The 27,590-nt window shown below is 47.2% G+C and overlaps 1 protein-coding gene across 3 annotated transcripts in view; it reads left to right on the top strand.

The window, feature by feature from the left end:
- Positions 1 to 27,590, top strand: part of WDR72 (WD repeat domain 72) — an 86,878-nt gene that overhangs the window by 57,071 nt on the left and 2,217 nt on the right. Inside the window, exons 19-20 of one of the 3 annotated variants that reach the window (XR_011741147.1) lie at positions 20,334 to 20,517; positions 21,395 to 21,461. Coding sequence is in view for 2 of the 3 variants with exons in the window: in XM_071814124.1 (XP_071670225.1) it covers positions 23,610 to 23,708 (99 nt within the window). In the remaining variant the exon portion in view is untranslated. Of the gene's footprint in view, positions 1 to 20,333; positions 20,518 to 21,394; positions 21,487 to 21,578; positions 21,670 to 23,609; positions 23,709 to 27,590 lie in introns of those variants that run through there. The other 2 variants (XM_071814125.1, XM_071814124.1) reach the window with 2 other exon arrangements.

The following is a 27,590-nucleotide window of genomic DNA, read 5'->3' as shown; positions in this document are numbered from 1 at the left end:
TTATTTCCACAAGCTGAGAGGGCGTTTGCTGCCATTCTTCATTCGCTTTCCTTTGTCGTATTTGCTCGTATGACGTACATACCTAGTCCATAACCAGCTGTTGATGGGAAGAAAACCGGTGGTAGCGCCACTGTTCTCGTTGCATCGCCCAGCGCTCGCACACGAGGAAGCGGGACAGCCCCTCCTGCAGCTGACGTGGCTCCGTGCGTCCCCAACAGCAGCTCGCGTGTCTCCTGGAGCCGTCCTGCCGCGGTCACCCTTGGGGGATCTCCAGGCTTGCAGGGTGAGCCGGGGGGCAGTTTCCGTCACCCTCAGGCGTGTGGGACCGGGCTCTCCGAGCGGGCTCCTGCGGGGCACCCTTGGGCGCCTGTTCCTCCCGATGCACCGGGAGCCGAAGCCACGGCGCCTGAGCAGCGCTGAGCTCGCGAGCTCGGCTGGCACTGCATGCCTCTCTTAGTTTGGATAGAAGAACTGGATTTATTCATCTTTTAGGAGAACCCGTGAGGGTACATGTGTTGAAGAGGCTCATGCTCAGATATTAAATTGAAGAACTGATGTATGGGATATTCTAGGAATGCCAAAAACTGGAAAAGTGAAAGGAAAGCATAAAGTACGGGCTTTATTCCTAAATGCAGAATATTTTAAGTGCCTCTTAGACTTGTGAAAGGTTTAAATGTGAAAAATCACACCACTAAGACTGGGCTGCAATAAATTCTGGATTGCACTTAAAAATTCCTAGTTTAAGAAACTGCTAATGATTCAAGTATATTTGAAAGATATTAGCTATAACCTAATCTTGTGTGTGTGGTTTTGGAGCTCTTTAAACTTTTCAATTAAATGAATTGGTTCTTGCAGGAAAAAAGCTACTGCTGATAAATACCAGGGCGAAATTAATGGTGGCAATTGGATTCCATGGGTTAGTGTAAAGAATTGTCGCAGACTTATCTAGAAGATAGCGATGTGTTTGTTAACATGAGGCGTCCCTTCGATAGCGGCGAGTGGATGGGAGGCGGGATGAACGGCCCGCTCGCCGGGAGCGCGGTGACGGCCGCGGGGGCTCGGGCGCTGCTGGTGGCCGGGTTCGGGGATGGGCCCGGCTGCAGGCAGTGGCTCCGTGGGACAGTGTCCCCATCACCTGAGCCTTCCTGCCCAGAGCCTTCACGTGTGGCCAAGGAAGTGCAGATAAAGAGAAGGGTTCTTCTGTCTCCGGTGTTTCCTTTCTTATTGTCATCTTATTGCCTTTGCATATTAGTTCAAATATTCATTCTGACTTTGTATTTCAACAGACAAAAAGGACCCAAACGGCAGCTCTGACTCTGTTGATCATTCGTTTGAAGTTTTGTGCTCTTGGACAAGTTCATGCACGTAACAAAATTCATTAAACTATTAAACTTACTTCAGGCTGCTTTAAAATATTCTCTTGCAGGCTAATTTTGTGTGTACGTGCATTAGCAATAAGCAGTGCAAGAAATTATTGTGTAATCAACATTTCATCACTATTAATGAGAATTAGATTCATCCGTAATCTCATTTTAGTCTGTGAAACAGCAAACCAATTAATCTAACATTTGTTTGATGAATGGACTTTGGGTATGGGCTGGTGACAGCAGCAGCTTTCCTCTGTCCTCAGTGTGCATTGAAATGAGTGTATTATATCTGAGTTTCACATTACAAATATTTCCAGTAAAAGAATACAAATCAATGTTGTATTTTAGCATCCAACCTGTGGTTTGACTATACCACTGTATCATGTCCTATATATCCAATTAAAACTGTATTTTGATCCAGTAGTCTTTAATATTAGTGGTCAAGTACTAAAGGAAGTAAGCTTAAAGACTCGTTCTAGAACTACAGCTTATTTCATTCCATGCATCATATATTTTACCAGAGAACTCCTTAATGTAGCAGAAATCTGATTTGGTGTGTATTTTTACACAAAATCAAATTGCACAGGCGCCATCTCAGACTCCTCCAAAACATTAGGAGGGATAGGATAGGATTCACTGGTCAAGAAGGCAGTGAGGATGACACGTGTTCTAAATTCAGATGCACAATATAGTTCGGACAGTTTTGGTTTCTATGTGCTTTTTTCGGTGTTTATTGAATGGGAAGAATCTCTGATATACCTTCTATTTAGGTCTTTAAAAGTAAACACGCTTTTTTCAGGCCGTTGATACAGACACATGAAATTATTGTTGGTTCGTTTTTAGTCTCTACTGCTATTTAGCAGTTTGTTTGGTACAGGCGGAGTACAGCACGAGCATTTCTCTAGTGCTGTTCAGCAGTTCATTCGGTACAGGCGGAGTACAGCACCAGCCTTTCTCTAGTGCTGTTCAGCAGTTCAGTCGGTACAGGCGGAGTACAGCACCAGCCTTTCTCTAGTGCTGTTCAGCAGTTCAGTCGGTACAGGCGGAGTACAGCACCAGCCTTTCTCTACTGCTGTTCAGCAGCTCAGTCGGTACAGGTGGGGTACAGCACCAGCCTTTCTCTACTGCTGTTCAGCAGTTCAGTCGGTACAGGCGGAGTACAGCACCAGCCCTTCTCTAGTGCTGTTCAGCAGCTCAGTCGGTACAGGTGGGGTACAGCACCAGCCTTTCCAAGACTTGAAGGCCAGTTCTGGGTGGGGGCTGCAGAACGACAGCTGCAGGAGCTGCGGGTTTCCCCGTTCAGAGCCGCGTCCTCGGCTCTTGGCAGCAAGACCCGTCCTCCATCCAGTGCTGGAGCCTCCTCCTGGTCACAGCTCCATCCCATATCCGAATGTCTCCTTGCCTCGGCTGTTGTTCTTTTCATCAACTATGTCTGTAAAATAGGAGTCTTAATTTCATCCAAGAAGGCAGAGAGAGTAGAAGCTGTTTTTTTCACCCAGGTTAGATTATGTTTGAAGTTCATCCTTCTACTGATTTTAACTTAGCGATACTCAGGATCTTTAACTGCTCAGGTTCCCTGGTTGTGAATGAAACAGCAGGCAAAGAATGCTTCAGTTTGAAGTGTGAGTCTCCTCCAGAATTCGTTGTGCTAATAATTCTCGCCAAGCTAGAGCTTTTGGGTCTGCAGTGAGGAGCAGATGGGGGGGCACTGGAGAAGTCCACTGTCAGTATTGGAATTGGCCATAGAGCGGAACAACACGATATCAGAATGCCGTGTTTATATTTATGATAACACTCCATCTAGACTTATTCTGGGTTGTACTGATGTTTTGCAGTATCCAGCCTCTGCTTTTCTGAATTTCTTCCTATAAAACTTCTTTGCTGTTTAATGTTCATTGTGATGTTACAGGCCCATGAAGGTCGGGAAAGGCTTGAATAGGTGCTACCCCAGCAGAACTGGTGAGCGGGATGCCTTTCTGGGAAGAGTGGTCAGGAAAGGGTGGGAAAGGGGGGTGATCCCCAGGCAGAAGAGTTTTCTTGTCCGTATTAGGTGATTATACTGAGGGCTGCAAGGTTTTGGCAGTGTTCTTTCTTCATTTGTCCAAGTGCTCATTATCAGTGTTGAAGGTGGGAGCCGTGCCAGCGCCGCCCGGCGGAGCAGCCCTAGCTCACAAAAGTGGAAATAGCTCAAAATAAGCCCTTCTTGCCTATCAAACTCATCAAGAAAATATTGAACCCCTTGGAGGTAAATAGATATCTGTCACTACGTGGAACATATATCAACAGATGGAGAATGCGTTCATCTCCTGTGTGCACTTCTGCACCTTCACACGTTTAGAAGTCTTAGTACATCTCTATTTGCATTTCATTTGTCTTATGTAATCCAGAATCTATTTTCTTCTTATGTAAAGATGAGCTCGCTGTTGTTTCAAAGCAGATAAATATTAGTAGAAATAGTATTTTGTATTTGGATGGTACATAAAACTAATAATCACGAGATGAAAGTTATTGTTCAGTGTTTTCTCCCCTCATGCCTGGTCCATATTTAATGTTTCAGTATATGCTTTATATAAAGTCCCAAAGTTAGATCTACCAAGTATCCCATCTTGATTCAGCATTGTGTTCTGGTTCTTCAGTTGTACTCACGAACAGATGGCGATTCGAGTGTTAATGGATACAGGAACCTTTCCAGCACATCTCAGGACTTTTTCTCAAAGTGTATCAGCAGAAGCTTTCTTGTTTTCTTTCAGCCTTACTCGTGGTAAAATTCGCGTTGTGTCGCACTGCAGATACCGATCACTGAGGCCCTGAAGAGCGGGGCCCGTGTTGTCCTCGTGTGATGGATGTTGGTCGCGTCACCCGCTGCTCCCCGGGAGATGCTCAGATAGCCCGGTGGAAAGGGTGAGCTGGAGCCGGCACCCGGGGGCGTTTGCTGTGGAGTCACGAGAGCTGCTCTGCCTGTTCTTTCCGGCTCTACCGCCCTTGTGTTGGGAAAGCTTTTGGGTTTCCTTTTTGTCCTTAAGCTCCAGAGGTACATTTTAGCAGAATGAAACCTGATATATCTGACACAAAGCATGCCTGCTAAGTTCTATGTACCAGTAGTGTTCTATAATAGCATGCCTGCTAAGTTCTGTGCACCAATAGTGTTCTATAATAGCATGCCTGCTAAGTTCTGTGCACCAATAGTGTTCTATGGCCGAACTTTGTGTTCGGAAACAAAGTGCTGTCAAGGTTTTGCATCTCACCAGACTGGAAAGTTTCACACTGACCATGAATATAAATCTTTGTCTTAACTGAAAAGACAATCTATTTTCTTATTGTCGTATAAGTTAAGCAGGCACTGTTTTTAATTAGTATTTTCAGGAAGCTGGAACATTTTGATAGAAGGTAGGAAGATCTTTCAAATAGGTGTGTCTGTATTTTAGCAGATTAAGGGCACCCTCAGTCACAGGGAAGAATTACGTATTTTAATTAGCATGTGCCTCTTGGAAGGTTCAAAAGGAGCCCCTTTCACTGGTGACCATTGTTACCCATGACAAGGTATGATGTATTGTAGGTTATATGAATTACGTTGCTGGCAATGGGCTATATTAAGGAATAGTAAAAAGCAAATAGGGAGTGTAGACCTGTGCTTTTCTGTAATGAAATGTAGTGGTTTGGTCGCATGGTTAGGAACGTTTTAAAGTGGGGTTGTGTGTTGTTCAGGAGCCAGGGCGGTGAGGGGCGTGCTGGAGACAGAGCTCCCATCGCAGCCGGCCCGACCCGCGGGCGCGGTGAGCGGCCCTGGGGGGCGCGCGGGGCCGGCGCGGTGTCGCACGCCAGGCCGGCCGGCTGCGGTCTGCTCACGGTCACTGTACCTAGCGCTCAGATCTGCAGAACGCGGCTGTTCTGGAATAACAGCCCCCCGCCAAGTCCCCCCAGAGCTGGTGTTGCAGTTTGGGGTGAAACTGTGTGATGCGGATGCGTGTTTCCTAAATTGACGAATGAATAACATGACACACATAATCTGCTTCAGGGAGAAGCAGGATTGACCATTTTGGGATCAGTGGTCAGATGTATTACAGTGTGTTTTCTCCCTTAACAATAGATACTTAATATTGTATTATATTTATGGATCCATTACATAGGAATATAATAATACCAAGTGAATATTTTGGGGTATTTTCTTGCTGTCTTTGTGTGCTATTTGCAGTCACATGTGAGATTTTCGAGTGGAATGCAGGAGGGAGCTGTCCCTCCTATAAAAAATAGCGTGGTGCTCAGTGCTTTAGCAGTCAAGCAGTAAAAGCCTTGTAACAAAACAAAAACCCTTAAGAACCTTGTTTATTGAATTCTGTTGGCTAAAACTGCCAAAAATAAATGAATAGCCGTTACCGCCGCGGTGCTTTTTTTGTTCACAAGAAAAATATCTTGACATATTTTTTCATCTTGTGATTGGTGCACGTTTCAAGGGTATAAATTAATCTTCAGAGGATCCTAGGGAATATCTTTCCTGGACACTTCACTTATACATCAAGTTGACCATGTTAGCAATCTAATCACAAACCTGTAATTCAGTGGACAACAATTTCTTATTGTGAGCAGCGTAGCAGCTTTTACTATCATTTAGGTCAGGCTGAGATTGCTGATGCACCATATGTTTCAGGCCAGGGATGATGGATGGTATCCTCTGGTGCCCAGCCCTAAGTGATTGGGAAGATTGAAGACACACAGTTCACTTAAGCTTGCGTACTATTACATCAAGTAATCAGCGTGAGAGGCAAACCTGTGCTCTTTGTGTCACACCACCCAACTTTCTGCAGGGACACGGTGTCAAGAACACAATCTAGGAACATTTCCAGATGACAGGCCAGTTACTGCAACAGCCGTTTAACAACTGGATTCATCTGGAAAGCTTAATAACATGCAAAAGTCAATACAGGATTTTAAAACACCTTTATTTATATGAACCAGTGTTTTGTTCTTAAGGGGTTTTTATTCTAAGATTGAACCTATGCACAAGGAAGGTGTAGTAATGCAATCCTCCTGGTAGCTCAGCCTTGCGGATATCAAAACATAGTGTTCTCAATATTAGAGACAAATGTTACTTTGCAATAAGTTTAAATGCTTTAGAAGTTTGTTTAGAACTTTGTGCTTAGAAGCACACAATGTCTGTTAAAGCTTAGGGCAGAAATCTCTTCTCTCCTGTGCCTGTCTGTATGGGAAGCGGCCGTTGCTGTTTCCATTGCCCAGCCCCACTGAGCCGGGATCCATCCAGGCGATTGGGAGCATCTCCCTCTTCTTCAGGCTGTGCTGCGGGAGGAGTCCGTGCATGGGACAGCAGGAAGATCCCACATGACACTCTAAATCTCATCTTGCATTAAAAAACCTGCAAGACTTGCAGTGCATATGCCATCAGTCAGGATAAATCCAACCAAATAATCAGTTATGTGTTCAAAATGTTGTAATTGAAAACTGTTATGGTAGAAAGGAGTATTTTCATGCTGTAAAATAGCGGAGTTGGAAGCTGAGTGCACAGACCAGAGCACATTCCACATCAGCCGGGAAACAGGAGCACTGTTTATTTTGAACACTACATTCCTGCAGCTATTCTTTTATTAGTATTCTTAAATTTTTTCTCAATTTCTTTGCTTTACTTGATCATTTACAGTTTTTATATTGACCTAATTAGGTGACTGGGGCCTAACACCAAAACAAACGCACTTTTCGTATTTGAAGTGTGCGACTGGTGAGAAGTGCTGGTAAAAGTGGTTCCAAAAGCCTTTGAAAAGCAGGCGCTGCAGTCAGAATTTCAGGCGGGTTTCCTCGTGCTGGTCCCGCGAGAGCTGGGGCGCTGAGCTCCGGTGCTGGACACAGCGTAGGCAGCAGCCTCTGAGTCAATATTAACCTACGGTAATGGGAAGAGAGAGCTGTTCCGAGGAGGAGAGTTTGTGGAGCAGTGATTAACGCTGTCTTTAAAATCAAGGCTGTGGAAGAGGTGGGAGGAAATGTCTTGATACTAGTAGGACTTACTGGCAGGGCAGAAGTTGCTAGAAAATGGAATAATTATTGTAGATGTTTCCGGAGAGAACTTGGCTGGGCTGTGCCGTGACCCGCGGAGCCGCGGTGCTGACCCGCGGTGCTGACCCGCGGTGCGGAGCCGCGCTGCTCCGGCGCAGGGACGGGAGCGCGGTCCAGCACGCGGTGATGGCAGCGCTGAGCGGGAGGGCGTCAAATGTAAAATGCACCCGCTAGAACAGTTCGGTTGGGAGGGACCTACAACAGTTGTCCAGGCCAGGCCGCTGCTTTGGCCTTGTCAATAAGGGAGAGACTTGTAATTAAGGAAAAACAAATGTCTGAAAGCACATTTTTCTTCGAAGAAGAGCTGATGATAGTAAATGAGAGCAACTCCTGGGGGTGCTTCAGCAACTCCATGATCCAGATACGCAGTAAGAACCTTAAAGCAGGGCACAGTCAGAGTCAGGTTCTCTGTGGAATGTCAGTCCATGTGCAGATGTCCACAGGATCACCAGCTGTAGTCCCCACATCTCTTCTTTCTCTTTCCGGCTCTTCTGACTTGACCAGCAGTGGAAGCACACTGGTTGTGGTCGTTTGAAAGTACCTTGTAGAGGTTAGAAACAGCACCTGAAGCTGCACTGAAGTACCCAGAGCGACGTTCGTGGAGAAAGAGGGACAGAATCCTGTGAACAGGTTTGAGGTGTTTAAGCACTGAAGAAAATCTCATTAGCCTCCTACACTTCTGTTAATATCAAAGGAAAACATGGGGCTCAAGCCCAGGTATTGATCTTAAACGTTGCGGTCTACATTTGCTGCACACTATGGCTGTTACGAGAGAATAACCCAGGGACGGGCTGGAGGGGCAGGACCCTCCCAGCACGTGGGAGCCATGGAAGTGATGCGGTCACGGCGCCTGGATCATCTAAGTGGAGACTTCCAGGCTGAAAAGGCAGCAGGGCCTCAGCCAGTGTGAGTCACAGGCAGCGAGGTACTCGAGTCAACAACCATCCTCGGGTGCTGCTGTAGAGTCACCGCTCTCACCCGAGTTCACTGGTGCCCCACGGGTCGGGGTTGCTGAGCAGACACGTGTGATAGGGCTCAGGTTTTGCAAGTCTGGAATACGTATTCTATGAAAGCTGTAGCACCATGAACAGAACCACACCTTGGTCACTGGGAAGACAGAGATTGCAGTTTGGGACAAGCAAACAACCTCATTTCTGGGGGAAGCAGCACAGCGGGGGGATTCTGGCTGTTATGCACAAGAGGGTTTTTCTGTGTCTTTTCAACGAGGCGCTTCTCCCGGAACAATCAGCCCTATCGCTGCCATGAGAAGCCCGTGATAAAGCTGATTATATTTTTGTTGGTCACTGCAGTTAAAGAGAAGGGAGGCAAAGCTTTTAACTGCTGCAATCAGCTGTTCCTTTTTAAATCCTGCGAAGATGGCAGACACTTATGTTAAACACAGCGCAGTGTTGGTAAAGTTAACCGTGTGCATCCAAAAGTGGCAGAATATGGACTAAGGTGCAACCTCAATCTGCGCTGTAATAAAGTAGCTGTTCATCTGTGGTCAGAGATCGGCATGAAAGACCTTGAGCTCCTTCACTTTATTTTGCAGAGAGGCCATCAGCCAGCTTTGCATCATCTCGCTCTATCAATCAGGGGCCTCAGCGCCGCTGAAAGCTTTCCTGTTTGGCTCTGGTGTTCACAGACAGCTCAATAACTCGTCTGTGGAGCCGTGATGGATGCACCGTGTGCTGCTAAACTGCCTCTTTAACACTGAGCCGAGTTTCAGCTGGTAATGCTTGTGACTAATTGTTTTCATCAGAAACATTTTATTTATTTCCCATTATTATTCCGTAGTCCCTGATTATGTGTTGTGCTTTGTTCGGGGCTTTTTTCCTCCGTTATTCTCTGGCAATGGTAACATCTGAAGGCTTCCCCACATACAATGGGCTGCTAGAAAACTGGGATTTACTTGATGAATAAGCTGCGTAGTAGCAAGAATAAAATTAAAGTAAACCTGTATGAACAAGAAATATGAATTTCTAGTACTTTTATTTTTAGCAAAGTACATATTAAGCCTACTTTAAAATATAAATTTTCCTACCTGAGATTTGTTGAGCTAATCGTAAGTGAGACACGCTGGTGGCTTTGTCAGTGTGCCTAAAACGGGCTGGTGTGACAAAACCCATGCGGTTTGGCACAATGGTCTGGTTTGGCCGACAAGGCCCAAGGAGAGCGGTCCCGGCCGGTGGAGGAGGGGCGGTTCCCTTGGGCCGGGCCGGGGGTCAGCGGCGGGCGGGGGGGCGCTCGCTGCCGCTGCACTGGGGCTTCGCGCCAGCACGGGGGACTGCGGGGCTGGTGAGGGCTGAACGTTGGATTCGGGGTGAATATGTGAAATAGGGGATGTCCTAATAAGCAATGCAAGTAAAAACCTTATGTTTTGGGTTGTTAGACATCTTAGAGCTTGAGACAAACTGTTCCTTTGAAATCAAAAAGGATGTGAGGACGTGCGAGTTCTCGTACAGCGCTCGCAGCTGATCAGCTCATGCGGCTCGCAATCTGTGCTGCGCACTCAGTATCAAAGAACAACGGGGAAAATAGCATATGGAACAACTTATTAACAGAAAATAAAACCCACAAATGGCAGAATCTGCTCTGGGATATATGAAGCATAATTGTGCTAAAAATAGCAACCAGAGCTTCAGTTTGGGCCCAAGTTAGATAAAACACACCAAAATGAAGAACTACTGTTCTAGTTTTCTGTGCAGCAGAGTTTTAGTAGGAGAAGGAGGAACATCAGGCATGTTAATTGCTTTTGGGAATATGTTGCTCCAGGTTAAGGGGAATAAATATTGCATACTCTGGAAAGCAAGCTGAGTTTTACTAGTCAGTGCTAATTTACACATTCCTCATTTAGAGCACAGAAGTAGCACTAAAAATGGATCCTTTGGTGTATGTAGTAAAAATACATATATTGGGACAGCTCTCATTGTCCGTGTCACTGCATAAATGTACAGAATAAATAAGATGGAGCGGCATTGTACTGCATGGAAAGCTCGACAGCGGTCGGCAGCAGCAGCTCCCCACGCGTTAGCGTAGGTGCAATGGCACAGGGCAGAGGGGACAGCGGAGCACAGAGAGGGGACAGCAGAGCACACAGAGGGGAGACAGCGGAGCCCAGCCAGGAGATTTGTGTAACAAATCTGGTGTGCAGGACCCCTCTGGGAAGGTTTTCTGTAGGAGAATGGTTTCCTGTGATTACAGTGCCAGCTGGGTGCGGTTCTGACTGCTCCTTCCCACGCGCGTGCCCCTGCACACCCGCTGTGAGATGTGCTCTGGAGCCGCTCTCTGCTGCTGCTGAGCAAAGCCGAACAGCATTTCTACTGACAGGTGATCCCACTGGGTGAGTCTCCCGAGCTCCTCCTCTCTGTCTGTGATTAAAGCACTTTCAGGTGCTGGTTAAGAGATGTATCCCAACACCGAGTCGAGTTCCAGACCACGCTGTTCTGCTCCACACTTCATCCGTTCACAACTGGCACAGCCCGGGCTGGGTGTGCAACGAGGATTCACTCTGCAGAGGCTTCTGCTGATGTGCAGCCTGGTGGGCTCTGCTGGGGGAGCAGGGCCATGGAGCCGTTGTGAGCAGCTCTTTGACGTCTGAAATGACGCATACTCTCATAACTATGAAACACAGCAGCCGTAGCGAGGATTGCGAGGTGTGTCACGTCGCACTTTGCCGTACGTATCGGTTCTAGGTTTGTGGGTTTGTTCTGCACCTGCGCGCTCGGTGTCGCGGGGCGGCTCGTTGGCTGGGCTGGCTGCGCCGTGGGAGCCGCAGCAGCCGGAGCAGCGGCCGCTGACCCTGCCCGGCTGGGGTCGGGGGTCGGCAGCGCTCATTTATTATTCAGAATTGCTTTCCGACCTTTTATCAGCTGGGTCGAGGAATGCTGCGCTCTCCTTGGCCACGTTTTGTAGTGAACTCAGTGTCGTGCACAGATAATATAGTTACCGATTCACGTGAGCCTCATTCTGTTCTCTCCAAAAATGCGCTGTGGCCTTGGGGCTGGTGAAGTTCCAGGAGGTGTCTGTACGAACGTGTGTGTGCTTCACGGCCACGTGTGCACCTGCTCGTCCTTGTGAAATAACGCAGCTGGCTCTGCGTCTCATTCTGCGTCTCATTCTGCGTTGGGCTGTGCGCCTGCTTGCACCGTCACACCTCACCTCTTGTTCTCACCGCTCCCCTTCTTTGAAGAAATTCCCTTCTCTATTTCTATACGTAATTTATGTATCCAATACATTTTCAGTAGTAGCTGTATCTCATACATCTGCCACACGTGCATATCAGTTGAATTTAGAATTGTAAAGCAAGAAAAGTAAATCATATGAAGACCATTTTATTGGAGATTATAATAGATTCTGGAAAGAAAAAAAAGCTGAGTGTCCAGAACATTTTAAAACATTTTTAGATTAGAGATATGATCCTGATCTAGAAAATGAGCGGCCAGCATGAGTTTGTTCCCAAACAGAATCTGGTGATTTGAAGTTTTTGTTGTATGGTGAGTAAATAGGAAACACAAGTGACATGACAATACGAAAAATATTTTTGGAGTTTTAGAGCAGTAAACTTAGAAGAGAAGATTGGCCACGAGAACAAGCCATAGCGCAGCATGGAGCGTGGGCAGCCGTAAGCGGCAGGTGGGTTCCTAAAGGGCGCTGTGCAGTTCAGCTTGGCTCCTCTGGAATGGCTTCATCCTGTTGAGAGGAGGAGCCAGAGGCGGCGCTGGTCCTGCCCTGGGCGCAGGCAGCGTGCGGTGTGCGTTCTGACACCGCCCGTGATGGATAACCGTGACACGGTAATAAATAACCTGTATTAACGTTTATGAGCACCGTCAAGTATGAATGCAATATACGCTTCAACAATATATTGTGAATATGCAGCTTTCATGGAAATGGATTTCCTCTAGTAATACTGTAGTAAATTTATGGTTTGTTAAATATTGCTGCAAAACACACATTCTTTAAGTAACAGAACGTAAGCATATCTGAAATATGGCCAACCTTATATGTAAACTAGGAAAAATACTTCAAACAAAAAGGTACTGAGTTAAAATTAAGCAAAAATCCTGAACATTTGTATTCACAAAGGTACTAAAATTATTGTGAGCAGTTTGTTTTCAGTGTTTCAAATACCTGCGGTCCATTCTGTCTGTCATAAATCAGTATTGAGGGAGGTTGTCCGCTCTCCTCGGCTGGTATTTCGGGCGGCAGAGCAGCGAAGCCGTGTGCTGGTGAGACCTCAGGGTGCGCGTGGTGCTCGGCTGGAGCGGGGTGCTGGCTTCCAGGTGTGGGGAGCGGGGGTCGGTTGGTTGCGGACAGAGTTACCGCGCGGTAAAGCAAGGCCTGGCTCCCCACGTGCGCTCAGGGCTTCCCGGTGAGCTGAAACGAGCCGAGCGCCCGGTTCTCCCGAACCTCCGACAGCCGAAGTGGTGCCATTGGAATGGGGCCTCGCGTGGCAGCGTGGATGCAGCTACAAAGGTGTCAGATACGATGTGGTTTACAATAACACAATATGGTAATACGTTTAATTAATCGCTGCAGTCAGCTCTACTGCTGTGCTACAGCTCTGTAGTCCCAAATCATTGTACGAAGAAGGCTGAGGCTTCATTTTGGAGCTGAGTACATCTGGGTGATTTTGGAAAAGATTGGGCAGATTCCAGAGTGCCTGTTATATTCTGGTGGAAGCCACTGTGTCTTCTGCTGGTTTGAACGTGGTTATGGAAAGGCATCTCCTACAATACCTGTTCAGACCTTTTTTACGTGTCCGTTAGAATTTCCGCGCTGCTCCCTTCATCTCGGCTGCCTTGGCCTTGTGGAAATCGAGAGCAGCTCTGTTGCTGCTCGTGGAAGTGCACCTGGATAACACAGAGGTGGACTTAGTGCCCTGAGCAGAGAGCGGGTGTTCCGTGATTTATTTTGCAGGAATGCCGTGTTTTCTGTTAATTATGCTGCCACCGCTGCACTGTGCGTTTGAAACTGCGATTAAGGTCCTGCTGCACATTCGTACCTTTCTTGCGCTGGAGCCCTTTTGGCATTTCCACTTCACTCATCACGCAAGGTAGAGTGAAACCTTTAGTGATCTCCTGAACCGGCAGTTTGGTTTCCTGAGACGCTACATTTGTTTTTATCCTTCCGTATGCAGAGGAAAATATATGGCTGTCCCTAGGTTCACCCCTGATTGCGCAGACGAGCTGGTAGTTAAAAGCATGTAGGAATAGAAACAAATCAACCAGTAAAAGAGGAGAACACCGGAAATAGTTTGAAGCACCTGCAGGAGATGGACAGAACGCTTCCACGTGGAATTTCCCGTTGAGGACTGGCTCATGCCCAGGTAGGCAGGGTGCGCTTACCTGTGCCGTGGGTCAGAATACAGGTGTGCACAGACGAACAGCACCCGGGAACAGGCGGGTGTCGGAATACATAAGTCAGGATATTCCGGGTACTTTTGACCAGGTACACTGCAAAAAGCACTAAAAATCTTTGCTTTCAGAACTAACAAGAAACTAATGATCAGACTTCAACAAAAAATCCAATTCTAACGAGGGGCTTGGCTGCCGTGTAATACAGCCAGTGCATTCGGTGTCGTATCGCCGACCTTCAGAATTGTATGGCAAATCTCGTGTTTCTTTTGTCAAAGTCCCAGTTCGTATAGCAAAGTGATAATATGAAAGTATTAACTTGTACTAAAAAAATACAAAATTGTATCAGTTTTTCAGATGCTAGTGTGCTGCCCAAAAGACCAGTTCACTACAGATCTTACCCATGTAACTGGAAATCTTTAATTAAACACTGTGCAGCCGGGATTCATGCATAATGTGACGCAGCTACTGCAAACAGCTCGCTCCCGATCGCTTGAGTTTCCCTCTTGGTGCTACAGACACGAGGAGCCGGTATTTGAAGTCGTCCCTGATGAGATTTGGCTGTTACATCCTTAGAGAAGGTCCTTGTGCATATTTACAGGACAAAGTAGAATTCACGTATGTGAATTTTTTGCTTTTATGGTATTAACCCTAATCATTTACAAATACACACCTTGGCACAATATGATCCCGTATGCACACCTGAGAAAGCTTTTGACTGTACAGAAAATGGGTGGCGTAGTGCTCTAAGCCTTTAAGTAATAATACTATGATTGGGCCATGTGCGTGCGAGAGCCACTTTGAAGCCAGGCATGCAATTCCATCTGAAAACCAGGATTTCCATATCTTCTGTTATATTTTAACAAAGAACCTTTTGTCCAGCAGCCATCAGCGGGGCAGCGTTGCTCCCGCAGGGCCGCCGCGGTAGCTGTGGGGACGGACAGGGCGCTGCGGCTGCGCCGCCCGTGTTCGGGGGGCGGTTTGTTGGGAGGACGGGACGGAAGAAGGAAACGGACTTCACAAATTAAAACCTGCCCGGCAGTTTCACTGTAAACCGTCTACTGGTCATACAGCGCTATCCCATTAATCCGTTACTCTTAAAGAGGAATCCCTGTATATCCAGGTACAATCCTTGCCAAATATCTGGGCACAATCATCGGCTTTTAGGATTACAAGTAACGTAATAAAGGATAATGATCGAAAATGAAGCACACCGATACAGAGTGCTGGGGTTAACTGGGCCTGCCATGTGCACTACAAGGCAGCAGTTTATTAGGTTTAAAGTGAGATTAAGGAGTTGTGTAACCTGCAATTATGCTGGTTTTCATTAAAAAATAAGATGATTTGGCTCAGTAGGTCCCTTCCTTATATTTACCTCTGTTTAATTGGATTGGGAACTGCTTAAACATCTTTGAGTTGGAGATTATAAGAAGATGATCCCAGCTGTTTTTTGCAGCTTAAGACAGCAGGCAGACAACATGATCATGTCAAGGCTCATACTAAAGCCTTAATCCTGCTTTTTCATCAACCAGCACCACAGCTGAGTCTTTAACCTCCTAAGTACTAAATGTGCTTTGGATCTCTCGCAATACGTTTGATGTCGAATGCTATTGTCTAATAGTATTAATTTTGGTTTCCTTTGTGAAAAGGACTTTAAAGAAGAGTCTCTGTCTACCTGGATTTTGAAAGCTGGAGTTCAAAATTGTATTTTCAGTTCTTTTAAAAATACAATGTTTAAGCTTTCACCTATAGAAGTCTGTTGTACTCTATGGAGGCAAGGAATCGCATTGACCTGTGCCTCACCTTGTAACGTAAAACCCAGTTTATCGGTAACTATTTTTCATTATAGATGTATTACTAGGTTGAATATATTTTTTTCAATAGGAAAGAAATGGCAACAGCTTTAGTTCTATTCAGTTCTTCTTCCTAGGAACTGTTAATATGAACAAAATAACATTTCCAAATTCGTAGCCACAAAACCTGCTACCCAGGGCATTGTTTAGTTTGATAATCCTGGAGCTGCGTGACGATTAAGAGTTGTGATGATTTTTCCTGCCCCTGTTAACGGTATCCGTGCAGTGCAGTAACCCGCTCTCCGCTTGTCTCTTTGTTCCCTTCCCTTCGGCGGTGCAGGTGCGCGGTGCGGTGCCGGTGAGGGTGTGCAGTGCTGGTGCAGGTGTGTGGTACCGGTGAGGGTGTGCAGTGCTGGTGCAGGTGTGTGGTACCGGTGAGGGTGTGCAGTGCTGGTGCAGGTGTGTGGTACCGGTGAGGGTGTGCGGTGCCGGTGCGCGGTGCGGTGCTGGTGCGGGTGCGCGGCTGCCGGCGGGGCGGCAGGGCCGTGCTGCTCAGCTGCTCGAACCAGTCAAGCACGCCATGGAGTCCCAGCTGTGCTGCCTGATGCGTTCTGATTGCGCCCAGCGCTCAATCTGCGGGCTGTTTGCCGGGCTTAGATTCATCAAGCTCTGCCGCTTTAAAAACTCATGCAGGCAGGCATCCTAGGATATGCCATTATAAGCTGCTGCTAGGGGATCTTCTAGGAGATAAATGGAATCTGTGTGAAGTAAATTAGTGTGAACCAGTCAATCTGTGTGTCAGCCTTGAGCCACATCCATGGGTAACGAGCTTGCTGACTGAAAAGTCCACTGGCTTTTGCCAATCAGGGTCTCAGGCACCAGGAAGCAGTCCCGTACCGCATTAGTTTCTTGGAATAATGCCTTTTGACCAGCTGGTGAAGCTCTCCGGTATACAGCACGGTGCTGCCCGAGTTTACTGACTGCTTGCAATTGAACGGAACGCGTTTTAAAGTCAGATAACGTTTTAACAGCGGGGAGCATCGCAGGAGCGGTTTGGAAATGAGCGCTTGCACCGGGCCGCTGCTCGGCGGTCGCGCTGGGCTGCGCTCGGCGTTGCCTCCCTCGGCAATTCCTCTGCAGGGCCACAGTGCAAAACGATCACAATGGTCTGCCCAGAAACGCTTAACAACGAGGCTCTGTGTATGTGTTTTCCCATGGATTAAGCTATTTGGGCACCTTTGATTGAGGGATAGGAGGAGTATGCACACTAAAACATTCATGTTATGCACAGGGGTATGTCAGTGTCTTATTTGTGCTGCACACTTCTGTGTCATTTTGGTTTTAAAAGCAAATTGAGGCAATCTACAGCTGGAATTCCTCTGTAGAACTGGACTGAATCAGAATCCTTTGAACATTCCCCGATGAATGACTTTAGACGTGAATACCACATCAATCTGCCACGAACGTAATGGTGCCGATGCTGTCACTAACGCAGTTTGTAAAACACCCAGTGTGTTCTAACTCGCTTGCTGCTCCTGGGAAGCTCTGGCGCAGGCCGGGCCGTGCCGTCTGCACCGTGTGCCCTCCCGCGCCGCGGGGGTGGCGCGCAGGAGCCAGGGCATCTTTGCTCTGTGTTTGTAGAGAACTGGACGGGTGAGGAGGTGCTATGTGCTTCCATCAGAAATGCCTTCTTCGCTAATTCCTCCAAACGTTGTTTTTCTGTTGCTTCCCAGTTACTTGCTGGAAAAAAATAATGAGAGGGATAATGAATGTTCATTAAATGTGATCAAATAATTCAGTCTTACACCATGTTGGGTTAAAATATGCTCTGCCCTCATTGAGGGAAATCAGAAAGAAAGAAGTTTGGGCTTTCTGGCTAGAGAGGACATCAAGAAGAAAAAGCCACTGTACGGTGATAAAAGGATGAATTAAGGATAATTTGGGGTTACGTTTCCCTTTTTCAGATCTCCTGAGCTGTACAGAAGCGTGTGCTCGGAGCTGTGCAGTGAGCGGGTGGGATTTTATGGGAAAGTGTTTTATTTCTTGCAGCAGAACCCACCAAGATAAATTTTACTAGTTAGATGTTGTATTATATATAATACACAGAATACACGGGCAGCTTCTGGTATAAATCACAACTCAGATCAAGACAACTGCTTTAAAATTGAGTGAATGTTTCATTGAACTAATGAAACAAAAATGGGATGTCCTTAGAGAGCGTAATTTGTTACGTGCCATTATATTTTAGTTGAGAGAAGCAGGGAAGTCCCTCTGGGTGAATAAAACCTGAGGGTGTAGTGGGAACAGAATCACGGCAAGTTTCAGGTTTGCTGTGTGCGGTAATGCTGTCCCTATAGACACGGGAGGGAGGGACGTGGAGTATCAGGACTTTTTAATTTAAAGTATATAAAACCTTTAACAGAAACGTCATGCTTACAGAAGAAGAAGTGTTCTATAGCTGCAGTTCACCTGGAATGAACTTGTTTGCAGGAGGCTTCAAGAGCGCACGAGCGGGCTGGGGGTTCCCGGGCTGGGGCGTCTGCAGACGGGCCCCGCCGGGTACCGTGGGTCCTGCTTCTGCGGCCGGTGTAACGCGCTTGAGCGCCTGGAGCTGCTGGTTTGGCTTGTTCCGCAATGGTTATTGCAAGGACGGGCCCGACTTCCATATGCCGCGGCACTCTAGAATAACAGCGTGTTTCTCCACGTTAATTTCTTAATCTCTTTTTAAAATTAAAATGTAATGAAAACTGGGCCAGTGTGATACTTAATCAGCAGAAAATAATAACCAGCCATTGTCAATTAAGTGACAACCACATACATCAGTGCAGGTTTTCTTAAACGACACTAGAAATTATGAAATGACCAGCTACTGATGTCTTCTGTCAGTGAGATGAATTAGTGGTTTCTATGGCATGAGAAATGGTCTGGGGAAAAAAATGGGGTTCAGTTCAATAAGGACAAGAGCAAGGATCTGGTCTGAGGGAGGATCAATCTTCGGCAAAGAGACAGGAGGGGCAAGAAATAGCAGGAGGACGGTTTCCCAGACGAGAACCCGGGTCGCCGGCCGGGCTCAGTCGGGCACCGTCCCGGCTCTGAGAGCAGGGGTGGCCTCTGAGCCTGCGCGGGGCGAGCGGGGATCCCGAGCGGGGCGAGCAGCGGGCGAGCGGGGATCCTACACAGGGTGCTGGTGTCCCCGGGCACCGCATGGCCGGGACGCGGCTCAGCCGGGGTCCCCACGGCAGGACGGGCGCCCCAAAACGCCTGCGGGAGCTTCACCATCTGCTGCTTCTCTTTCCGTAATTGTGGAGAACGTGGCTAGTGTTTCACTCGCCGTTTCATGAATGTTTTCTGCATTTCTTACAGTATTAATGAAATAATTGTGTCCTTTTAGGTTGGCATCAAAACATGGGGGCAAAGCTGACTGGGATGGTAATCCTCAACCTGAAAAAGAGGTGGTTGAAAGAGGGTAAAGCAAAGGACAGTTCAGCCACAAGTGTCACAGAGCGCTTAGCGCTTGTACGTGTGCCTGTTCTCGTGCAAGCACGTACGTGTGCCTGATCTCTGTTCTCGTGCAAGCACGTACGTGTGCCCGTTCTTGTGCAAGAATGCACTTCACATGAAGGCGATAGCGACACACGCTGACAAACGCCTGTGAGGTGGAACAGCAGAGCTCGCCGTGTTAAGGCAGGTTGGGGTGTAGGATGTCAAGGATGAGAAAACTCTGCATGTTGAAGGGAAAACTGGAGAAGTTTATGGAATAAAAACCTACTTTGAGTTATTAAATGTTCAAAAAAAAGAGTTGGAAGTCCCCAAGTTTTGAATTGGAGTTCAGGAGGAGTTTCTGGTGAAGCGTTACGGAATGGCTGTTGAGCTCTTACGCTGATGGTGTTTGGTCTCAGCAAGGAAAGCTGTTCTTGTGCTTTTTAAGATTTCTATGGAACATGCTTTTAAAACCAGTACTCAGAGCATTTGTTGCCCAGCTCTCCATCAGGCTTCTGGTATAATGCGGTAAGTGCGTGTGGATCCCATACATCCCAGGAGTGGCATCGCCGCACGATGGCTTTATCCATTTACAGAAATAGAAAACCACCAGCATTGTGTTTTCCTTTACAGCTTTTCTTCATGCAGTTTTTTCAGATTCATGTTGCTTTGTGTATTGGACCTTAAATGTCCTTAAATAGACCCTTAAATACATTGCCTATAGCTTATCTTGCCTATTGTTTTTGATTGGAAAATAACGCTTGGTTCCCCTATCCGCTTTTTTGAATGACGAATAAGCGCTGGTTTTCTCTACAGCTTGTCTCGAAGTTACTAATCTGCCTTAGTAACACCGGAGGCACCTTATCAGCAGACGCTAAGGGGTTTGTTCGCCTGCTTTTCCAGCGTGTGTGCCCTGTGCAAAGCGGCGCAGAGCAGGGCGCGGGCGCCTCGGTGTGCGGTGTTGCCGGAGCGGAACGGGGCTTCTCAAAGCAGAAACAGAACAGTTAGGGGTCAACTGTAGCGCCGGGCTGTTGCTGCGGTTGGTGACCGGTGTGTGTTCACAAAGAACAGCTCGTCGTGTGACGGTTCACCCACACGCAGACAGCTCTTCCACAGACCGGTCACAGATCAGCGTGCCATCTCCTTTTGGAAACGCTTTTTTAATTTGGGGATTTCGAAATACTTTGAAACTGTTCACCTAAGTGTTAAATACTGTGATTTTATTCCGTTGCTATTCTAAATGCCATACCAATTTTTAATGTCTTTCTCTGTTTCAGTAATGTAAAAGAATGGCTAGCAAGCTCAGTAAACAACTCTTAAGAGCTTATTAAGATGTATCAGAAAAAATTACTCCAGTTCTCCAGATTGATTGTGTACAATAAAGATTTATGGCATTTTGATAGGCTGAGTTCAAGGTCATTTGCCTCACTGAAATCTGTTTTCACTTCCATGCTAACACAGGTAATTTCTGCTGTCCGCATAATAACTGAAGTGACGTTGCACCGAATGGAAAGAAAACGTCACTGGAGTTCTTATATCAGAAATTATTGTTCCTTAACTTTCTGTCTGACTTGTAGATTTGGGGCTCATTTATACTGCAGACATTTACATCACTTTGGCTACACAAATTAGCTTTCCAAGGGAAGCCAAAGTAATTTTAAGGTCCATTTAAACCCAAAGTAGGACAGAGTATCCTCGGAATGAATAAGGATTGTGCTGTTTATGTTTAAGTAATTTAAATTCCAACAGCCTCCTAGGTATAAGCAATTCAGAACAGTATTTCGCCTATTGACGTTTGAACGTAAGATCCTGTTCCCCTAGGGGAAGACGCGGAGAAGTTCGTGTCAGTGTTAACGTTTTGAAAACGTTTTTCCCATTGTTACATAATGCTGGTTTTTACTTTCACTTTTTATTTGGGCCAGACTGTTCTTTCCTGATTTTTAACTTTTCAATTCACTCCGTTCTTCCACGGTGCCTTTATGGAACCTTCCTTTTCAAACTGAGCATACAGCTCGGTGTTTCAAAAGAAGGAGCGGAGGTGTGTTCCTCGGTCCCTCCTGCGCTCCTCCCGCACCTCCGGACCCTCACGCACCTCCAGACCTGTGCTCCTCCCGCACCTCCGGACCCTCACGCACCTCCAGACCCGTGCTCCTCGTGCACCTCCAGACCCTCACACACCTCCAGACCCATGCTCCTTATGGCTGCCCAGGGTTCGTGCGCCGCCGAGCCTGGGGCCCTGGTGCACGGCCCTCGCCTGCACAGTGACCTGACCCAGCTCCTGTTTCTCCAAAATGGGCACGTTCTTTCCTGCTGAAACAATTCTTTCTCTGTCCACCAGCTGACCAGAGATCTGTCCTCTGTGAAAACCCTTCTCACCGTGCTTCCCACTCCCTCCCAGCTGTTCTGGTGACTCCTCGCCATCAACAATCAGTGTGTATCATCGTTCTTTTTTGTCATTTATCAGCTGCATCGGTTCTACATGTGATCACTTTATTCTCATCTTTGTCTTTCTCGGGTTTCAGTGACTCCAGCCTCTCCTGAATCTCTGCCGTGTCGACTCAAGCATGTCAGCGGGGATCCTCCTGCTTCGCCCAAGGACCGTGCAGCCTGCCTTGTTTTCTTTCTTCTCCACTTCAGACCTTCCTTCTGACACCTCTCATCTGTGCCTGGACTTGCTTCTAGCTGTCCTCTGTTCGCTGTGTTCTGAGTGCTTCTCAGCTGAATCTGGCACCTTCCCTAAATCACTGCTCAGCTCCGCTTCACCGTAGAACCAGGCAGGTCGGTGTAAGGTGGGTGACTGACCCGCGCTGGCGCGCTCGGGGACGGGCGAGCGCTGGAGCGGGCAGGGGTCCCGTTCCAGAGCAGCTCCAGCACGGCGGGGCGGGCCCGGCGCCTCCGGCCGGGACGGGCGCGTGGAGCTGTGGTCACATCGTGCTCCGCGGTGGAGCTCCTCGTTACTGCCTGCGAACACGCGAGCGTCTGGAGCGGTGATGCTGAATCGTTGGTCACTGCTGTGTTTCACAGCGGGGACAGCTCTTGTGATTTGCCTCTGTACTTTTTGCTTTCTCCCCTTATCACAGTGTGTTCTGTTGGAAATTTTCCTATGGCTCCACTTCGGAGTCGCTCTGACTTTCAGGTTCCCGCGGCTGTGATGTCTCAGCCTGTCACCCGGCACGGCGGAGCCGGCTGCGGGATGGGAAGAACTCTTTTAGAAAGAATCTTCAAAGAAATTGGGCACAAAACATTTTTTTTTTTCAAAATATAATACCTGCACTTGTATTTTCCAGCTTTTCTTTCTGTGAGTGGGAACCCTGGCCTTCGATTAGGGTATTTGAAATTATTTAAATGTTGTAAAAATCAGAGAAAAGCAGGTATCTTCTGAAGATAATTCTTCCTGCACGTATGCGAGTGTTTTCAGGCGTGAACACCCGTTATTTATCGTGAGTTGGTTTCGGTGTCCGCTCACCTCATGCAGATTCTCGTGTCACCACTGCCATGGCAATTGCTGCCTTTTATTTTCTCCAGGTGAAACGTACGGTGTCACTATCATAGATTCATACTTGTCATGGTTTAATCCTGCGTTTCCAAGGATCTAACGCCGCAGTTGTGCTGAAGCCCTGGTTGCTTCAGACGGCCTCTGCGGATGCAGGGCTCCAGGGCGATGGAGCCTTTTGGCGACGCGGATCAATAGCTGCAAACCAATGGGAAGCTCGGGGCGCCGGAGTGGAATCCGTGTCCGCTGAGGTCTCCCTGCCTGAGTGATGCCCTGAGGCCGTGTTGATGCAGCCATGATTTTGGGAAACTTAGATGGGTGATTGAATTAAGTCAAGCTATAGTTGTGGCTCCGTATGGAGATACGGAGCAGAGGAGAGGGAGGTGGACATTGACAAGGAAATACCTGTCTTTTCTTCAAGAAAACTTATGTGGGATTTGAGCACAAGCCAAGCGAATTTTGAAGTCATATACAGACTAATAGTTGTTTCCATGGAGATATTTTCCTGCTCTGAAATGAAAAGATTTTTAGCAATTAGGTAAAAGAGGAAATCAAATTGGGTAATTTCTAAAGTGCAGCTCAGTCTCGTTTTTGCTGCAGTTTGGAATTATCACTGATTTTATTAGGCATTCTCGCTTCTTACGTACAACGTATTGTTATCCTAGAACAAACACCATTTCTCTCCCTGGTGGATGACTCCAGTAATTACAAAACCACCTAATTGATCTTTTATATTGTTTACTTGCTTCTTTGGTGAAACAGACAAGCACGTTTTATGGCTTCTAAATTACTTTATTATTGTCGAATTCTATAAGAAATAGAAGGTTTTTCCCCTCAAAGGGGTTGCGTTTAAGCCAACGCCTCCGACTTCTCCCTGAATGAATTCTTGTCCAGGTTTTTCAACTGTGCACAGAAGTACTTGGGGTTTCTGTTTGATTGCAGCCTGTTATTTGTGTTTGCAAGCGTTGTTGTCAGCACTGAAAGCTCCGCAGCGTGTCGGGAAGCATTGTTTCTGAATACATACATTTCTCCCTCCCGTTGTTGTTCTTGGTTGCTGCAGTTGGCGCGCTGAGGCCGGACAAGAGCTCGACCGCGGCCGGCCTGCCAGATGTGGAGGACGTGCCCGACAGATGTGTCCTGGAGGAGCCCGAGAGCCCAGGTGAGCGGTTTGGGACCTTCACCAGGTACCAAGTGATAAAGCTGGCACGGCTTGCGGGTCTGTGGAAAAGCACATTGTGATGCTCTTTCCATTTTAGCAGCTGCAGTGTCAAATCAATGGTCACTCCAGGGGTCACAGTGTGGAGCTGTTATCCTTTCCTCTTTCATCAAGAATTCAGGTCTTGGAAAGGATAAAGGCTTTATGACTGAAAAGAAAGCTGACACTACTAGTTCATTATAATTAGTTTTGGACTACACTGCTTACTTAATATATGTACAGTGTCCGACCCTTCGAGGGCAGCACGAGGTGGTGAGGAGCTGGAAGGACCGTAGGTACCGCAGTTGGAACAGCGGCGATGTCCGAACACCATCTCTGGAGGAAAGCGAATTGGTCGCGTTAAATAGCTTGATTCTTTTCTTCAAATCAGCTCGCAATCATTATTTCATTTTAATGGCTCTAAACATTGATTCAGCTAAGTACAGGAACATCCATAAAGTGCATTCTTTTTGGTGACTAAAAGATTTATCTTCATGTAGTTTCATTATCTTTCTCGTTATGGAACATCTACAAAATTTATTAAATGAATCCCAAAGGGAAACAATTAAATATAAAGTGTATTGAGTCACAGCTGATTGAAAACGTTCTGCGCAACCAAATACCGAGTTCTTTTAAGCAAACCGTGAGCCTGACCCACATCTACCGTACACGTAACCTGCACGCAGTCCTTATTAGTGAAAGAGTTAAACGCCTTCACCAGATATTTTCCTTCCCCGCTCTGTCTGTGAACCCTCCTGCATCTTTGTGTGCTGATCCGTGTATCGTATTTTTGATTCATCGTCTCTGCGGCCTGTCAGCTTAGTGAAGAGATTTCCAGCGCGCGGCCGCGCTGGCGGGGCGGCTGCCAGCAGTCCCCGAGCCTTCCCCGGGGAGCGCTGCCCGCATTTAATTTTCAGTCGGAGGGTGCAGCCTGAAATCCGTGTCAGGTCCCCGAAGTCGCGCAGGGCCCGGATCGGACCCGTGCCGGGGGCATTGTATTTCAGCACGCTCCGCTCCGCTCCCCCGGGGTTCCTCGGGAGTTCAGCCGCTGTCGTACACCTGATTTGAACTACGCTCCCTTTTCATCCTTTCTGCAGAAAGGAACACCAGTGTGCGTTAGAATAATTGAAACCGATGAATTGTAGACCTGTATTCATTTTAAAGCCACACGGGCTTGGACGTGGTGCTGTGCAGCAGAAACCAGCGTGGGGTTAGAAAGAGGTGATGTACTCGGGAGGAGCGGAGTTTAATCCTGACCGCCCCGCAGTCCGTGGTACACGGCACCCCCTTCAGAGACCGCCTGCAGTGACTGTGGGCTGGAGTGTGGATTGTTCAGGTTCTGGTCTCTGCTGAAGTGACAGAGAATTAAAACAAGGTGGCACTAAAGCGTTCAGGTGAGAACTAACGTGCCTTAAGGATAAAGTCATTTTAACCTTACATTAGTTCTGTGCGGCCCAGCGTTCACGTTTGAATATCCAGATCTGCACTCTGCATTTCTGCGTGAAGTAACGGAAAGGATAAAAGCCTGTCAGGAGGTGAATGTTGACTGGCAAAAATGCGTGTTGATAAAGCATCTAAACTTAAAAACTGAGTTCCATTTGGTCCATCTGACATCATTAAACTAGTAATAAACAATGAATTACTCTGGCTTTTGTTTCTGTCCATTCCTGCATTTTAAGACATCTTGTCTTATAGGTCTGAAAACCTCAGGAGATGTCACTACTGGTCTCACTGCTTTCCACTGAGAATTTGTGGCTTGGTTGTCATGGAGACATCGTATTTCTCCAAGAATTGCTCATATTGATCCGTGGACAGGCGTAAATGGCCAGGCGAATGTGAGGAGCGGAGGGGGCTGGGCAGGACTAGAAAATGACCAGAGGTTATGGGTCGGAAATAAGCTCATAGCAAACACTTAGGTAAAGAGAAAGAAACAGTTTCATTTTGTTTCGGGATTTGGTTTTTGCACTTTATGCCATTGTCTTCTTTCACTATAGACAGAAAGAAACTTGTTAGTCACTTGTCATGTCAGATCCGGGGTGCCTGTCCTGACCCAGCTGTCAGCCTCCCAGCCCCGTGCGGTTCAGGGACGCACAACAAAGAGCTGGGCCATGAATTATTTATTGCTCCTCGTGTGGATGAAATTCTGTGATAAGAAATTAAGACACTTCTGGCAGAAGTGCTGGTTTGAAAGGAGAGATTTGATAACCCAATGCATTTACTTAAAACTTACCGCTTACTTTTAGTAGCAAACATTGGAACAATAATATGACATTGGGCTGACTGTGATTTTCTCTGGTATTTCTCGGGTGCTTTAACTTTGAATCGTATCTCGGGATCTGAGAGGTCAGCGTTTGGTTTGGTGAAAGCGGGGACTTCAGAGTCCCTCTCACACGTATTCACAGTCTGGGCAAACGCGCAGGCTTCGTTTATATGGTTTTATTAAAGCCTCTTGTGCTTCACTTACAGGATGTTGTTGTACATGCAAAAGAGACGTTAAGATACATGTTGAATTTATTACCTCTTCTGATGGGGAAAAGGTGAGAATGTGACGATATACCTGCAGGGAGCTGCAGCTCTTCCTAGAAAGGGTTCTCCTTCCCAGTTCCAGCAGGGCCAGGGAGGCTGTGGAGCCGCTGTTGGCAGAATGCCTGTGCCTCGTGGTTTGGATGGCGAGAGGTGGGGTCTCCAACCTTGGCTTTAGACTGGGAGTTATTGACAAAGTGATCTTAATTTTCTAAAGCCACACGAAGCTTACTTTGCTTATCTTGCTCTCACATTGTCCGTGTGTCTGCACGTGTTCTCGCAGCTCTGGATGTGCAATTGCAGAAAAAGGCTCGTACTCAGATGAATAGCAGGAATCCATTTGACTACCCAAGACACCAATCTGAGATTTACCTGTGATTTCTAGAGTTCAATGTGTGATCTGAACTACTCTCAGATAGGTAATGAAACCCCTCAACCTGCACTTTTCTCTTGGATAATTCGCAGTAAACACTTTTCGCGTGTGATGGACACAGGTAAATATCAGACTGCAGTTTCTTGTCTAAGTGAAATGGATTTTAGTTGCTCCTTTCATGTGCCTACAAGCTGCCATTATCTGTGATAGCGGCTCTCGTCTATTTTCGCCCACACACGGAGGAGACGCTGGGCTCCTCGCCCAGATGCCTAATAGCGGGTTTCTCACTGCCATTTTCCCACACGCTGAGGACCGCGTCTGCTTGACATGCAAAGCCTTGGCTTTCCACACTTGTCTCTGCTCTGGCCTCGAACATAATAGTCAGATGAGAATTACAACATCTTTGTGTAGAACTTGACTTTGAATCATATCAACTCCCCGCAAAGAATTCGCTATCCCTTAGAGTGCTGCTTTGGTGTAAATATATATGTGCCCAGAAGTGTTTCCCATTTTATCAGACAAATTTTTCACATTGAGGGAAAACGAGGAAGAGGCTGAAACGGAGTGCAGGTGGATGTAGGAGTTGGACTTGTAGGTCTGCGCTGTTCACCCAAGTGTTCTTGTGCCAACAGTGGTGGTCTCGTCCAGAGGGAGCTGCTTGAGCTGGGCTTAAGGGGATTGAAAATGCTCTGAATTTCATCAGTCAAAATCTAAGGGGATTGTAGCAGGACTTGGCACAACTGGAGGTGTCTGAGCCATGTATGTGCAATCACACCAAGGAGGGTTCTGCAAGTACAGCTCTCGTGAGAAAAAGGAGTAGATGTGAGCTGAAGTCACAAAAACAGTGTAGGCAGAGGTGCCCGCTGCCCGTGGTCTCCCTCTCCAGAGACGTTGCAGTAGACTGGGCAGCTGTTACTGCGCTGGGTGACAGAGGGGAACGGAGCCTCCTT

This window comes from Patagioenas fasciata, chromosome 12 (genome assembly GCF_037038585.1).
Source record: "Patagioenas fasciata isolate bPatFas1 chromosome 12, bPatFas1.hap1, whole genome shotgun sequence".
Lineage (NCBI taxonomy): Eukaryota > Metazoa > Chordata > Aves > Columbiformes > Columbidae > Patagioenas > Patagioenas fasciata.
Note: the sequence above shows the minus strand (reverse complement) of the source record. Positions and strands in the feature narration are given on the sequence as shown.